Genomic DNA, 16,757 nt, shown 5'->3' on the forward strand with positions numbered 1-16,757 from the left:
ATGGTTTAGGGGATATCCAAAGATGTTCATTGTACTCTTGCCTCATACTCGGGAGAGCTACCATCTTAACCATATCCACTCGGTGCTTAGCTTTAGTTCCCACGGAGTAATTTCATTCACATGTATGTGCTAGAGAGGGCACCATCATTAGGTCTACCGACCCATAGCACATCTACCAAGAAGGGCACCACAAGGATCTACCGATCAAGGTTCATTAAGGATAGCTCATTAAATCCCCCTGGAACGGTGCCTTAGGCCTACCGATGTTTCATTAAGGGTGCCTTAAGCCTACCGGTCCAAGGTTCATCATTTCACACATGAGAAGGGCTACCACCATTAGGTCTACCGATTTCATGGTTTTACATTTACTTAGGAAAGCTAGACTTATGAAAGGGCACCATTTCTTAGTTTTGCCGATTCAAGTCCTGGCCTAGAATTCCTCTTTTAGCATTTATAGAAAGGGCACCATTTCTTAGTTCTAGCCCATTTCACACATTTATGCATTCAAGACTTTAAGTAACAAGGAGGGACACTTTAGTCTACCAACCAAGTCACAACATTTTCATTTAAGGATACTTCATAATCCAACATCATTTCATAGATACATCATGAGGAGTCATACTTTAACTCACAATGCTATCCACTTTACATCATACCTTCACATATAGCTTCACATAAAACTCATTCACATCATACCTTCACATATAGCTTCATATAGGACTTTACATATAGCCTCATATGTGTATAATAATACAACAATATAATAACATTCACATAATGCCCTTCATGGCCTCAATTCACAATAATACAACAAATAACCACCTCCACCAAAGGTGGATCAAACCAACCAATAACAATTATATTAATACTAAGAGGTCAAGCCATCTTACCACCCTTTTCAAAGGCCATAAGCCACAATACTCAATTCCATTCCAATTATACAATATTCCAACATTATACAACAACTTCCCTAATGCCTTCATGGCTACAATTCACAATAATACCACACAAGAACAAGATATAACACTTCCACCAAAGGTGGATTCAACCTACCAACAACAATTAACTCAATAAAGAGAGTTCAAGCTTTCTTACCATAATTCAAAGCCATAGCCAAAAATCCAAGCAATCACCAATACTTCACCCATAAGGCTTATCACCCTTAATTCACCCATTATCAACAATTAATCACGAATAAACATTAAACAACACAAGAGATATCAATACAATTCACTTTACACATAATTCCATCAACTTTAAATTTATAGAAATAGACCCACTTCATAAACACATTTTTGGGTTTTGTAGAATACAAGGATTCATGGAGTTTTTCATCTTAAAACATCAAATAAATATCAATAATATCATAACTTATCATTTGAAATCGTTTCATGCAAGAACCCTTGGGTTTGAGTAAAAATTAGGCTTTTTCACAAACTTTGGAAAAGTTGAAAACCATTTGAAATTGGCTCTAGGGTGATAGCTTGCCCTAGATAAAGAACTCTCATACCTTTACTAAGATTCCCCAAGAAATTTGATGGAGAAAACGTTTTGCATTCACAACCCTAGCTCCCACTTCTTCTTCTTTTTCTCTTCTTTCTCTCTTCTTCTCTTCTTCACTCAAGAACCCTAACTCTTACTCTTTTAAAAATGGAACAAAAAATGATCCACAATCAGCCTAACACAACAATATAACCTCAAAAGAAATGATTTGTGAGAAGACCAAAATGCCCTTAAATTTCCGAACGGACTCCCTGTCAACTGCCCAACTTTCAAAGGGCATAACTCGCTCATACGAACTCGAAATCGAGCAAACTCGGTGGCGTTGGAAAGATCGTTCCAAGGGATTTCCAAACATAACTGGAACTACTCCTGGATCATCCTGAGCTAGGAGTTATGACTGCTCAAAATTGGCCAAAAACTCACTGATTTCCACACTTGGCCAAATTTCCAGATTCTGAATTTTTTTCCAAAAATGACTACTTCCAATTTCAAGCTTCTTCACATTCATTTTAAATTGTCGAATGTTACAAAAACATCTAACAATGAACCAACTCTAAACAAGAAGGGATACAACCCCAACCAATGTACTAATAACTAATAGAAATGTCTAAGTCTGAAATGGTGGACATAGACGAAAGAGAACCCATGGCAGCCCGGAAAAATTAGCTCGCCTTTGAATTCGAACGATCATTGATCTCCTAAGCGAGGTCTGTCAATAGCCATCGGAAGATGACCTGTACTCAACAAAAAAAAAAGTAAGTTCAGTATCAGTACACAATCACAGTGTACTAGTAGAATCACACGACTATCCCACTAAGTGTAACGTAAGCAAGTCAATACAACATTATAAACATGCAAAATACCGAACATATACAATATCGATTATCACATGTTCAATAATATACACAATTATGACAAGTCATTGGTCCTCTCATGGAACTCAAACCCAAACAGTTAGCATACCGAAACGTGGTACCCGATCCAATATTTATGTCGGAACGTGGAAACCGATCCATTCTACACACACCACAAGCACAATCACAATCACAATCACAAGTATCTTCTCAAGTTCATACAAATAAGTCATGATTTATGCCATTCATTATTCATCTATCTCATTTACAACAAGTGTGATCAATAATGCAACATCCGCATACATGCAAGTATCATAATGAAGCAAAAACAAATATACATCACACAATCATAGAATCACAACCATCACCTACATTGAAATAAGCTTGAAACCCTAAGAAACTTGATCCTTCCCTTTTCGAATTCGTTCCGCTTGTTCTTGGTCTACAAACAATCAATATATATGGGAATCAATAAACAATCACTAATTACCCGAATTTCTAACAATTCTATGAACCCTATATCAGACACATGATCCCAAGTATCCAAAATAGGGTTGTTTCCATCCTTGAACTTAGATCAAAACCATCCCCCATCGATAATTACTCATTCTATTACATTTTACGGATCGAAAAATGGATTTGGGGAGTGAAAAGCTTACCTTTAGCCTCAAGAATGGTGGAATACTGTTAAGAGTCGCCTGGGGTCCATTCCGTAGCTCTAAAAATCAAAAAGTACAGAATGAGGTCGTTTAGGGGTTTATTTACGACCTTAAGTCCCGTCGAACCCGCAAGAGCAGCCCTCACCCCGCTGCAGCGGCCCCGCTAGAGCGGCAAAAACCCCCACCAATGCGGCTTGCATGAACCAGTGAACTATTTTAATAAATCCAAGACCCCCATTTCACAACACACCTCTAGCCAACGTTTTTCAGAAAATACCCTTCACGCTAAGATCGATTTCGGGAGTTCTACTCGCCCGAATTTAATTCCATAAAGTCGTACAGATTCCTTGATGAGTTATCTAACTACTCATGTAATTAAATCAAAATTAACTCATCCGATTGTTACCATATTTCCCTATACCTTAAAGACTCTGATTTCATCCAAATCTGGATGTAATGACCTGATTCCATCGTTAGAGAAAACCAATGGAGAAAGAATTTGGGCCAGAAAACTTTTTCATAGTAACTTGAGATATTCTAGCCTAGTCCAAATTTGGATAAAATCAGAGTCTTTGAGGTGTAGGAAAATTTGGTAACAATCGGGTGACTTATTTATGATTTTCATGAGTAGTTAGATAGGTCGTTAAGGAATCCGTACGACTTTATGAAATTGAATTCGGGTGAGTAGAACTCCCGAAACCGATCCTAATGTGAACGGTATTTTTTTGAGCGTCGTTGGTTAGAGGTGTGTTGTGAAATGAAAAGTTTGGAATTATTGAAATAACTCTCTGTCTCGAGAATGCCGCTTTGGCGCTAGGTTTTGCTGCTTTGGCGAGGCCACTACAGCGAGGTGACGGCCGCTGTGGCGGGTTCGACGTGAATTAAAGTCATTAAAAAACCCCTAAACAACCTCATTATGCACTTTTTGACTTTTAGAGCTAAGGAACAAACCCCAGACGACTTCTACTCATTTTTCACCATTCTTGAGGCTAAAGGTAAGCTTTTCACTCCCCAGATCCATTTTTCGATCCATAGAACGTAATAGAATGGGTGAATATTGATAGGGGAGGGTTTTGTTATAGATTCTATGGTGGAAACAACCCTAATTTGGATAGTTAGAATCATGGGTTTGATCTAGGGTTCATAGAATTGTTAGTAATTCGGGTAATTAATAATTGTTTATTGATTCCCATATTATATTGATTGTTTGTAGACCAAGAACAAGCGGAACAAATCTGGAAAGGGAAGGATCAAGTTTCTTAGGGTTTCAAGTTTGTTTCGAGGTAAGTGATGGTTGTGATTATATGATTGTGTGATGTATGTTTGTTCTTGCTTCATTATGATACATGTATGCATGCAAATGTTGCATTATTGATCACACTTATTGTAAATGAGGATAGTTGAATAATTATATGTCATGAATCACCTCTTATTGTATGATTGTGAGAATATACATTGTGATTGTGGTTTGTTGAATAGGCGGATGTCACGTTCCGGCACACTAACTTGGATCGGGTACCACGAACCGGTATTCTAATAGTTTGGGTGTGGGTTCCATGAGAGGACCATTGAATTGGGTTTCGTGAGAGGACCATTGGATAGTGTTGTGTATATACTTGTGATAAGTTCGTTCATATCTAATGATGATTGATATTGGAAAATGGTATGCTGCTCTAAATTGATATAACTGTGATATGTGAGAATCGTGAAGTTGTTCATTGTTCGTATATGTTGATGATATTATATATGTTTGATATGTGCATGTGATTATATTGTTGTATTGACTAATGTATGTTACACTTAATGGGATAGCCGTGTGATCCTACCAGTACACTATGGTTGTATACTGATACTGCACTTGCTCTTTATTTGTTGAGTACAGGGCATCTTAAGGTGGCAATTGATAGACCTCAGCTATGTGACTATTGAGCGTGACCGGATTCAAGGGTTAGCCAGTTCTTTCAGGCTGTCATGGATCTCTCTTGTTTAAGTCCATTTTTTTCGGACACAGACTATTGGTTTAAGTTGTTGCTTAGTTTCGGGGTTGTACCCCTTGTTCTTAGACTTGTCGCTAGTAGAGTTTTGGTACATTGACTTTCAGGTTCTAGGGGTTGAATATCCGCATTGTTAGTTTATTAATGTTAGACTTTTGTTAGAGTTTATGGGAACTCTATTTATTTCCTTAGTATTTACCTGCTTTCGTGTACTTAAATGCCTTAGTTTTGGTTTAGTTGCTTGGTTTGAGTTGTAGTAGTGGTTCTCCCACCAGAGGGTTAGTGTGGGTGCCAATCATGACGGTCTGGGTCGTGACACTGGACTAGGTTGGGAAAATCCAAATACTATGAAAAAGTTTTTTCGGTCCCAAATTTCCACCTGTTGGCATTTCTATAACGACGGAAACAGGTTGTTAAATTTGTAGCCCACCTAACTCATCTTGTATTGAGAGTTATGGTAATTTGAAGTTGACCCAAAACTTAAAGGAACTTAGGAATGACTTGAATGAACTCTCTTTAGTTCTTCTTGGAACTCAAGGTGCTACATCTAGTGACCTTAGCACTAAAGAAATTTTAATTTCCTCGGTAAAATCCTACTCACAATGAAGGATGGTTCGAGTCTTAGTTCGAAAATTTTCTGGCGTGTTACAATGAACACTTAAACTTCTTTAGTTTTTGGAATAAAAGGATAAATGGGTAGGCGCATCAAATTTAGGGTGGCTGGTTTTTTACTTTGATCCGGGTTCTAAAATAGTATTTGAACTATTTTTAAAAATTTAAATTTGTCACAACACTAGTTTTTTTTTTTTTTTTTTTTTTTTTAAATACAAAATTTAGCTAATTAATCAATATGTCTTGACATGTAATGGTAGAAAAATTTAGGCTAGTTTAAATTACTTGCTAAAGTATTGATCGGTGCGTTAATTTAGGGTGTCGTGTTCTTGATTTGATTCCATGTTCTAAATTAGTAAAAAAAAAAAATTGACTATTTTCTTTAATCTGATTACTTGTCACTTCTCTTGAAGAGTACAAAATTCAATCTATCATTACATTGAGTAAGATAAGTAAAATAACTTTGAAAGATAAAACAAAATTATTCTTGATGGTCAATTACTGAGGCAATCAACTCGCCTTGGCAAGCACCGGACCGGAGTATAACTTTTTGGCTAAATCAAGTTACTTGTTGAATCACTCCTACAACCAATTGATTAAAGAGTTCAATAAGCACCAAAAAAATAATTTGGAGAAACTACATAAAAGGCCATAATATTCAAAATAATTACAAGTTCATACTCAAATTCAAAGTAATTCCTGAAATACTCATTCTCTCATAAATAATTACAGTCCATACCCTCCATTCATTAAGGCTGATAATTTTCGCTTAACTGATTCTAAATAAGTATCATATACTGTATTTGTATCATTAATACTGATAATTTTACTTAACTAATACTAAATCAGTATCATATACTGCCATAATAATTGCGCTTAACTTGATATTAAATCAGCATATAAATATATATATTTGTATCATTGAGGTTTCTTGTTCAGAAATTACTCATTAGTTAATGATATATATATATATTTAACTAATGAGTAATTTTTAAACAAGAAACTTTATTGATACCAATACAGTATATATATGATTTAGTATCATTTAAGCTAAATTATCAGCCTTAATGATATCAATACAATAAATGATACTTATTTAGTATAGTTAAGCGAAATTAGTTGGAGGTATATAGTGTAATTATCTAGTGGGAGATGAATGTAAAGGGGTATATGTTTGTAGTTATTTTGCTTTTATGGGGTATTTGCTTAATTTTTCCAAATAAATTTTACTAGCCCACAAACGGTAAATATTCTAATTTCAAAAGGAAAAATCACTCCACATATATATTTAAGAGATAATATTACGAATTTCTAAATCAGTATAAGCGAAATTACCAACTTTAATGATACCAATACAGTATATGATACTTATGTAGTAAATAGTTGGAGGTATATAGTGTAATTATTTGGTGGGATATGAATGTAAAGGGTATATGTTTGTAATTATTTTGCCTTTATGGGGTATTTGCTTAGTTTTTCCAAATAAATTTTACTAGTCCACAAACGGTAAATATTCTAATTTCAAAAGGAAAAATCACCCCACATATATATTTAAGAGATAATATTACGAATTTTAAATCTACTTTGATTATCATACAAAAATTATTTTTTACTTCTTTGATTATCATTATTCGAGTTTCTTATTTTTTTTCTTAAATTATAAATTTAAATTAATAGTTGAAACAAAAAAGTAAAAAAAAATATATGTGTGAGGAGAATAAAATATACCCCATATGGATTATATTTATTTCAAAAAAAGTAGTAATTAAAAAATTAAACTAAAATTAATTTATTTACTTCCGTTAGAGAAAATGATATATGTGAGCCATTTGTATAACAGTAGGGTTATATATGAGATTTGGTACTCCATCCGCCTTATGACTGTGATTTTTAGATATAAGGATAATTTTTAGCCAAAAGATTGATGTCAAGTGTATTTGGGAGGGAAGGGAGGGGGGGGGGGGGGATGGAAGATAATTTTATATCAATTGAAATAGTTGAGAGGCATTTTAGGCCCTTTCTTCTTTTGAGGACAAAGATAGCTAATTTAAGAAAGTGATCTATCTATCTATTGTCATGAAATGTTGTTCAAGCTAGTTGTAGAGAAAATAAGTTAACTTCTTTGTTCTTTTAAGGAGAAAGGTAGAAAATTTAAGAAAGTGATCTATCTATCTATTGTCATGAAATGTTGTTCAAGCTAGTTGTAGAGAAAATAAGTAAACTTCTTTTTTCTTTTAAGGAGAAGGTAGCAAATTTAAGAAAGTGATATATCTATCTACTGTCATGAAATGTTGTTCTAGCTAGTTGTAGAGAAAATAAGTAAACTTCTTTGTTCTTTTAAGGAGAAAGGTAGCAAATTTAAGAAAATGATCTACCTATCTATTGTCATGAAATGTTGTTCTAGCTAGTTGTAGAGAAAATAAGTAAACTTCTTTGTTCTTTTAAGGACCAAGGTTGCAAATTTAAGAAAATGATCTATCTATCTATTGTCATGAAATGTTGTTCTAGCTAGTTGTAGAGAAAATAAGTAAACTTCTTTGTTCTTTTAAGGACAAAGGTAGCAAATTTAAGAAAATGATCTATCTATCTATTGTCATAAAATGCTATACTAGTTGTAGAGAAAATAAGTAAACTTACATGTATTAATCCCATCAGACTATAGGAAGTAAGCTTAACTTCAAGATTAGGCTTAAATTGCATTACTTACAAAGTTATATTTATGATTTCACAAAGAGCAATAGTGAGAAATATGACTTAAATTATTTTCTTAAATGTTTTTCTTAATAAGTGTGCATTTACTCACAAATTCACTTTGAAAAAAGAGCTAAAAAAATAATTTGGCGATATAGAGTTTAAATTGTGCACAACTCTTTAAGTCACTTTGAAAAGTAAGCATTTATTTAGGCTATCAAGTATCAAGTATTAACTGTCATTTGCTCATTAGAGAAGAGATGATCTAAGAATTTGGAGAAAATTTTGATGACTTCTATATTATGATTTTATTTTATTTTTGCCATTTCGGAATTGATCATCCTAAATAGTAAGTCCCTTTTTTCTTTGTGGAAAATAATTTCTGGATGATTACAAATTCAACTTTGTCTTGCCTTGCTTTCAATTATAAGATAAGCACCAATGAGTATGCCAACATGGGTATAAGATCATATTTTTTAGATGAATTCTAAGTGCCTTCGGGCAGAGCTTAGTAGATCCAGTTAGTTGAAGTGTTCTATACCCCGGCAAGGTATAGGACAGTTCTGGCAGTGTGGGCGAGACGTTGTATCATCACATAGATCATAGTGATGGTTGTCGGTTAGATAATCTCCCAAATAAGAGTAAAGAGTATTTTATTGTATTTTTATACATCATTGAGTTTATATCTCCTATTTTATAATGTTTTAAACATTGCATCTCTTAATATTATTTTTTCATATTGGAGTTGAGTTGAGTTGAAGTGAGTATGTCTTCCTATGTTGTTAGTTCATTTATCTATGTTTCAGTTCTCCCCTTGCATGCTCGTACATTCAATGTACTAACATCATTCGACCTGCATCTTTTTATGATGCGAATACAGGTCTTCAGGTTCATCAACAGGCTCTTCGTTGATACCATTTGCACTCCAGCTAGTTTTGGTGAGCCTCCTTGCTTTCTGGAGGGCTTCACACCTATTTCCAGCTTTTGGTTCAGTTGCCGTGGGTCTTGTCCCAACATCTATCGTAATACTTAGAGGCTTCATAGATAGTTTAAAAGTCGAGGAGTCTCTCATTATTTCTTTTGAGGTCATGAGGCAGTTTACTATGACTTGTTAATTACTTTCAGACATTTATTGGAGTCAAGTTCAAATTGAGTTTTTAAAGTTTATATTTTGACATTTGGAGTTCCCAGTTTTGCTTGAGTAAGTTTTTCGCTTGTAATCAGCGAGGATGAGGGTTTGCTTGGGGACCAGCAATGGTTCTCGAGTGCCGGCCACGTCCAGGGTAGGCTCGGGTAGTGACAGTTAATTTAGGGTGTCGTGTTCTTGATTTGATGCCATGTTCTAACTTAGTATAACTTTTTTTTTTTTGTGACTATTTTCTTAAATCAGATTACTTGTCACTTCTTCGAGAATACAAAATTCAGTTTATCATTAAATTGAGTAAGATAGTAAGATAAGTTTGAAAGATAAAATAAAATCATTCATGATGGTCAATTACCACAAACTGAGTGAGTACCACTGAGGCAATCAACTCGCCTTGACAAGCACCAGAGTATAACTTTGGTTAAATCAAGTTACAACCAACTGATTAAAGAGTCCTCTTAACATGGACTGATATGGACGCTCTTGAGTTTCTTATTTTTTTCGAAATTAAAAAAGGAATGGGCCTGTTAGTCAATTTTAATTGATCCGCATTCTAAGATAGTGCTTAATTATTTTTTAAAATGAAACTTGTCACGTTATTAGCTAGCATTAAAAACAACTACTATTACTTTTTTAAGAAAATAAAATAAATATTTTTCCTTTTTTCTATTATTTTCTTGTCTTGCTTTCAAAAAGAGATTATATTATACATGCAGCAGATTTTTATTTTAACTTAATGCTAGCATAAAACTTATATTGATAAGACTAAAACAAAGTACTAGTCTTAATAAAGATGGAGGGGAAGTCTAGGTTCCATAATCACAGATATAGGCTTTTTTGGGTGTGTAGTTAATCCATAAATCTCCTCCATGCTTATATCTTCTGGCCTCATATCTCCTGTTAATTTCCAATTGAATCCATGCAACAAGTTAGCCATTGTTGTTCGAACAACCTTCATACCTAGGCTATACCCCGGGCACTTTCTCCTTCCTGAACCAAATGGCAACAATGCGAAATTTTGTCCTTTTATGTCTATGTTATTTTCTATGAATCTTTCTGGAATGAACTCTTCTGCCCTATCCCAATACTTTGAATTTCTTCCTAAAGACCATGCGTTTACAAAAACAATTGTCCCTTTTGGTATGTCATAACCAGCAACATTACAATCCTCAATGGAGTAACGAGGAGGAAGCAATGCACCTAAAGGGTGAAGTCTTAATGTCTCTTTGATTATGGCATCTATATAAGGTAGCTTAGAGAAGTCTTCTTCTTCTACCCATCCTTCTTTTCCAATGGCTCTGTCAAGTTCTTGGTGTGCCTTGTCGATGATGTTTGGTCTCCTCAAAAGTTCTTGAAATGCCCATTCTATTGTTGTTGCTGAAGTATCTGTTCCACCAGCTATCAAATCCTGGTATATATTGGTAGACAAAAAATTCAAGTATCAACTACAAATTTGTTAGAATAGTTAGTGTTGATGGGAGTACTTGAGAGAATATAAGTTTGTCCTCTCATTGATATAATTAATAATATATATATAAGATGGCTAATACATGTAGGACGCCACATAGGACACAAAATTGTTATGTAGGATGAATATGCCTAGTTTTGTTCAATTTTATACAAGTTTAAGTGTTTACTTGTGCACACTCAAAGTTAGGAGGCATAGATGCCAGTTGAAGCAAGTTAAAGGGCATATTTATATATTACTCCGACCTATTTTAATGGAGAAGGGCATACAATGCCCTTAAACTATGATCTATTATTTTAAGGACAAAGGTAGCAAATTTAAGAAAATAATCTATCTATCTATCTATTGTCATGAAAAGTTGTAGAGAAATTAAGTAAACTTACATGTATTAATCCCATCAGACTATCGGAAGTAAGCTTAACTTCAAGATTAGGGTCATCAGCAAGGTGTAACAAAGTATCAACCATGTCCTTAGGAACATATTCCTTCTCTATTGCCTTGTGATCTTCAATTACATATTTGTAAAATTCCGTCATATTCTTTCCTAACGCCTTCATTCGCTTTACGTATCCTTGCAAGTCGAACCAACTAAGCCAAGGTACCCAATCCCCAATATTAATCACCCCACCAAAAAGAAACCACTCATCAAGCATCCGTTGTAACGTTTCAAGTGTTATTATTAAAGCATCTGAGTTTGACTGATCGTCACTATAATATTTGTCACTCATAACCAACCTACTTATAGTGCGAAGTGTAAATCGACGTAAATGGTCTCTAAGCAAAATTGGTTTTCCTGAGAGATAAAAAAGACGAGAAATTAAAGTTCGCCCTTCCTCAACACGAATATACTCAAATGAATCAAGCCTCCTGGGACTAAATATGTGGGTCATAAAGATTTTTCTAGCCTGACGCCAGTGTGCACCGTAAGGTGCCCATGTCATGTCTGAGTAGTTAAAACTAGTGTACTTACCAGCAGCTAATTCAGGACGAGATGCAAAGATAGCATCATGTGTTTTCAATATCTCTTTAGCCATTTCTGGAGATGATGCTACCAAAACAGGCTTCCAACCGAATTTTAGTAGTATTAAATCTCCATATTTTTGAGAAAGATGGTGAAAAGACACATGTGGGAGTGAACCAAGGAGGTTCAAATTGCCAATAATTGGCCATGGCTTTGGACCTGGTGGTAGTTTCCTTTTCGGATGGTTGAATATTTTTAAGACAAAAGCTAATGCCAGTAGCCATGACCCAAACACTATGAAAACCCAAGAGATCTCCATATCTGATAATTCAAGAACACAGAGAAATATTTATAGGGCAGCCTACCACTATATATTAAGTATAATATAAAAATAAAGAGTTTAAATTGTGTAAAACTCTTTTAAGTCACTTTGAAAAGTAATTTTTTTTCTGAAGGCTAATAAGTACTATTAACTATGATTTGCTCATTAGAGAAGAAATGATATGAATTGGAGAAAAAATTGATAGTTTTCATGAATTATGATTATTTTTTTCTTTTTGCCATTTTGGAATTGATAGTCCTAAATAGTAAGTCCCTTTTCTCTGTGGAAGATAATATTTGGAAGATTACAAATTCAATTTTGTTTTGCGTTGCTTTCAATTGTAAGATAAGCACCAATGCTTAATCTTATCTCTATGAATTTAATAAGACACATGTGGGAGTGAACCAAGGAGGTTCAAATTGCCAATAATTGGCCATGGCTTTGGACCTGGTGGTAGTTTCCTTTTCGGATGGTTGAATAATTTTAAGAAAAAAGCTAATGCCAGTAGCCATGAGCCAAACACTATGAAAACCCAAGAGATCTCCATCTTTGATAATAAGTGACTGAAGTTGAATAGATGTAATAATTCAAGAATGCTTCGGAAATATTTATAGGACAATTCTGCCACCATATATTATTACTCCCTCTATTGCATATAAACTCAATTTATATTTCATATGTCTTATATTAGTTGATCATTTTACTAAAAATAGTTGTCTTTTACAACTAATTCTTTTTAAAAGTGTTCACATTTGTTTGTAAAATTTTCAATGAGTTTTGTAAGGGGTGAATTAGTAAAATTATCTTCTTATTTATGATTTCTGAATATGCGTGTATAAAAAGGAAAATGATCAACTAATTTGAGATGGGGAGAGTATTTTTTTTAGGAGATAAACTGTACTACTTACAAAGTTATATTTATAATTTCAAAAAGAGCAATAGTAAAAAATATGACTTAAATTATGTCCTTAAATATTTTTCTTAATAAATGTGCATTGATTCACAAATTCATTTTGAGAAAAGAGCTAAGAAATTAATTTGTCAATATAGAGTTTAATTTGTGCACAACTCTTTTATGTCACTTCGGAAAGTAAGCATATGTTTAGGCTATTAAGTGTTAACTATGATTTACTCATTAGAGAAAAGACTATTTAAGAATTGAAGAAATTTTTGATGGTTTTCATATATTATGATTTTATTTTATTTTTGCCATTTTGGAATTGATAATCCTAAATTGTACGCAAGTCCCTTTTTTCTTTGCGGAAAATAATTTTTGGACGATTACACTTTCAACTTTGGCTTGCCTTACTTTCAATGCGTAATCTTATCTCTATGATTTGTCTTACTTTCAATGCGTAATCTTATCTCTATGATTTGTGACCTTTAATTTATGTTTATTTATATAGAATAAATCTGAAGAATAATTAAATGTCAAAACTACTATGAATATGGGACTAGGGCTCACCCTTTCGGGCTGAAACTTATGTCGACCCACTCCTTAGGTTATCAATCTAGCGATCTTGGTTTCACGATCTCTCTCTCAAGCAAGCCGAAAATACATGGGTGATTTTGTATTTGCAACTACAAATCCATTAAATTAAACCACAATCGCTAGGTGAAATCACCATTAAAATACATCTAACCTATCAACAAGCAAAACCCAACAATAATCTCAACACATATTTGCTAAATCACACCCCAAGAATGGGGTTTTTTTAGCCACACATCAAGAAATAGAAATTTATATCTTCAATGATGTTGAAATCAAATGGGTATGAAGATTTAAGTCTCAATTTAGGCAAAGAGTGAAGAATCCAAGAGACCCGCTTCCAAATTGAAGATGAAACTCACTTCTTCTTCAAGTTTCAAAACCCTCTCCAAAACTTAAAGAATATTTGCAAATTCTCTCTCAACTTTTCAATCTAAAAACTAGGTAAAATGATGTAACAATCGCTACTAAAAATAAAAACTGAATTAGTATTTATAGTTTTCAGAAAATGTGCTCTGAGGACTCTTTAGGTGACGTTAGTGAGAATCGCCGATGCATTCAGCGATCCGCCCTTTGGTCTACTTCGCCGCCTTTCGTCAGTTGCCTTCAGCATCTTTGTATCCTAGGTAATTGGGCAGTGTAGCACTGCTTCACGGAGTCGTTCGACGATACGCCGACTGCTCCTTTTCATCGCCGATTTTCTCTTTTTCTTCAGGGCTCAACACACTGTCTGTTGGCGATTCGCCAAATGTGTTCGGCGGTTCGCAAGCCTTCGTTTCTTCATTCTTTCGGCTTCTTTTTCCTCCTTTTTGTCAAGTAGTGTCCATGTTTTGCCTCAAACTTCAAATACCTGAAACTTAAATGTTTTCATCAGCTATCGGGATAAAACATGCGTTTGAGGACACTAATTTCATCAAAATATAGCCCTAAATGAGTCCAATTTGTGGACTCATCAACACCTCCAACTTAAACTGTTGTTTGTCCTCAAGCAACCTGATCAAGTTTAACTGTTCAAAAATGGTGTCTCAAACAGTGCTACACAAGACTCAATCTTGAATGCACACAACAAGATTCAACTTACTTATGCAAAGATCAAATGTGCACTTAAAGATTCAAGTTGTGACTCACCAATATCAAAGAGTCTCATGTTCACAATACTTGCTTCAAATGCAAGTTCAAGCTCAACTATAGTGTTCAAACGCCCTCACAGAAAGAATGATTCCATATTTACACAATGGCTCACAGTTAAAAGTTTCGAAATCAGATGCAACACTCACTTTCACAAGGAAAAACACAATGCATGCTTTCACCCATAGGTTTGCTTGTATTTTTCGATCAACATTTGTTTTAGCTCACTCAAGATCAAAAGGGTTTTTTTAAGGCTTGTAATGGGGCTGAGTGCAAAGGTATGGTCATTTAGGGTCAATGACTTCCATCCACATGAAATGCGGTGCTCATAACACTCCTTTCCTTTTCCTTCATCATTCTCTTTAATGCTCATAAGTCATCCTTTAATTTACTCTCCATGTATTGTTTGGAAACCCAATTCCTTTTGCACTTTTTATTCCACAATTTTTTTGGAGGGTTTCCATTTTGTTTTGCAATACCATGGGTTAAAGAGACTTTTTCTTGCACTTCTTGTCTTCTCCTTTTCCTTTTCACCACACCCCCAACTTAGGCTTTTGGCTTAAGTTGGCTATTCACTAAACCACAAATCAAGAGGATTATAGGTAGTGGATCAAGTAAGGTCTTGGGTTCATTAAGTTTTTTCCAAAGAAAGGTAAGGCTCAAGGGGTGTTCAAAAGAGTTTCACACGCTCACGGGGTAGGTCACAAAAGAGGTATATGTCAAACTGGTTCACACTCTTAGAAGTTGCCTAAGATCATATCAAGAGATAACATCACTTAGTTGACCAGACCAATGGGGCAAATTCTAGGATCTATCATGCATGGTTCAAAGTAAGTTCATCACACAAGGCATTGACACTAAAGTCAAACAAGACTCAACACTTTCTCTAGTGTGCGACAGTCCTTACAAGAGACTCGATTTGATAAATGACTAATCACAACGAGATGCAAACAGTTCACATATTATCTATGCAACTTCATTTGGCCTCGTCGTAGCCACGCATTCATGTTCGTTCGATTGAGAGTATTATTCAAGTCATCGATATTGATCGGAATCGAGACTTAAATTTTGCAAAGAACAGCCACATTCAAGAGCATATAACGGGTGGCGAAAATGTGCAAAAAATTCAAAAAAATTTGGAAGGGGTCAAAAGGAGCCGTAAACTCAATCATCCATCGAAACAGATAAAACACAATTTTAAAGTAGCACAACCCAAATATATACACAGAACATAACTATCAACACAAAAGGTGTGGGCCTCGCCTCACCACAATAAAGAGTTTTTGTCCTCAAATGCAAATAAAAGTGTCTAAAAGTAAAAGTAAATAAGGCAAAGAGAGGTAAAAAGAAGTCTTCTCTATGCAGTCTCTCTATCTGTCGGGGTCTGAATATGAGCATCAGTGCTCGGTGCATCTATCTAGTCATGGATCTCAGTACCCGAATTAGCCTCAAACGAACTAACAACGCCAGATCCACTAGGAGATGTTGTGGACGTCTCAGTCGGCACTGTCTAAGCTACCGACCGCACAACCATCTCCACAAGATTTGGCAAGTCTCTGAATATGCTGTCATTTTGGCTCTCGCTCAATACCCCATCGCGCATTGCTATCCGCTCCTTTTCAATCTCTGTCTCTGACTCTACATGCCCTGTATTATCCCTTTGCACATCTCTGGTAGTAGCCGGAGGAATCCCCGAGGTCTCAGGAGCATCCTCGTCATCTACTCCCCTGCATTAGTGTGGTGAAGTCACTAGCCTTCAAATAGGCTACGTCCTTCTTCAACCCTGCTATTTCAGATTTTAATGCTGAAACCTTAGGTGTTTCCCCCTGTCTACTATCACAAGCAGTGACTCTGGCAATCAGATCATCAACAGTGGTCCTGAGAGGGGTCAGTGCAGTCAAGATGGCACTGTCAATTATCCCTAGGATGGAT

General features: G+C 35.0%; 1 protein-coding gene and 1 long non-coding RNA gene across 2 annotated transcripts in view; one reads left to right on the forward strand and one right to left on the reverse strand.

Annotated features, from left to right (window-relative positions):
• The window catches only part of LOC125854468 (uncharacterized), a 175,191-nt gene that overhangs the window by 143,861 nt on the left and 14,573 nt on the right, over positions 1-16,757 (forward strand). The gene's annotated exons all lie outside the window — the stretch shown is intronic.
• On the reverse strand, positions 10,227-12,220 carry LOC125854464 (trimethyltridecatetraene synthase-like). The gene is made up of 2 exons (XM_049534018.1): positions 11,309-12,220; positions 10,227-10,865 (listed from the first exon to the last, which is right to left on the reverse strand). Exons 1-2 carry the CDS (start codon positions 12,203-12,205, stop codon positions 10,242-10,244), a joined length of 1,521 nt encoding a protein of 506 aa, XP_049389975.1. The 5' UTR covers positions 12,206-12,220; the 3' UTR covers positions 10,227-10,241.

This window comes from Solanum stenotomum, chromosome 2 (assembly GCF_019186545.1).
Source record: "Solanum stenotomum isolate F172 chromosome 2, ASM1918654v1, whole genome shotgun sequence".
NCBI classification, from domain to species: Eukaryota; Viridiplantae; Streptophyta; class Magnoliopsida; order Solanales; family Solanaceae; genus Solanum; species Solanum stenotomum.

Bases quoted from the DNA above. Each gene is read 5' to 3' on its own strand.
- LOC125854464 (XM_049534018.1), bottom strand. From the start codon at position 12,205: ATGGAGATCTCTTGGGTTTTCATAGTGTTTGGGTCATGGCTACTGGCA. The intron at 10,866-11,308 runs GTAAGTTTACTT...AATATATACCAG, and splicing joins GTCTGATGGGATTAATACAT to GATTTGATAGCTGGTGGAAC.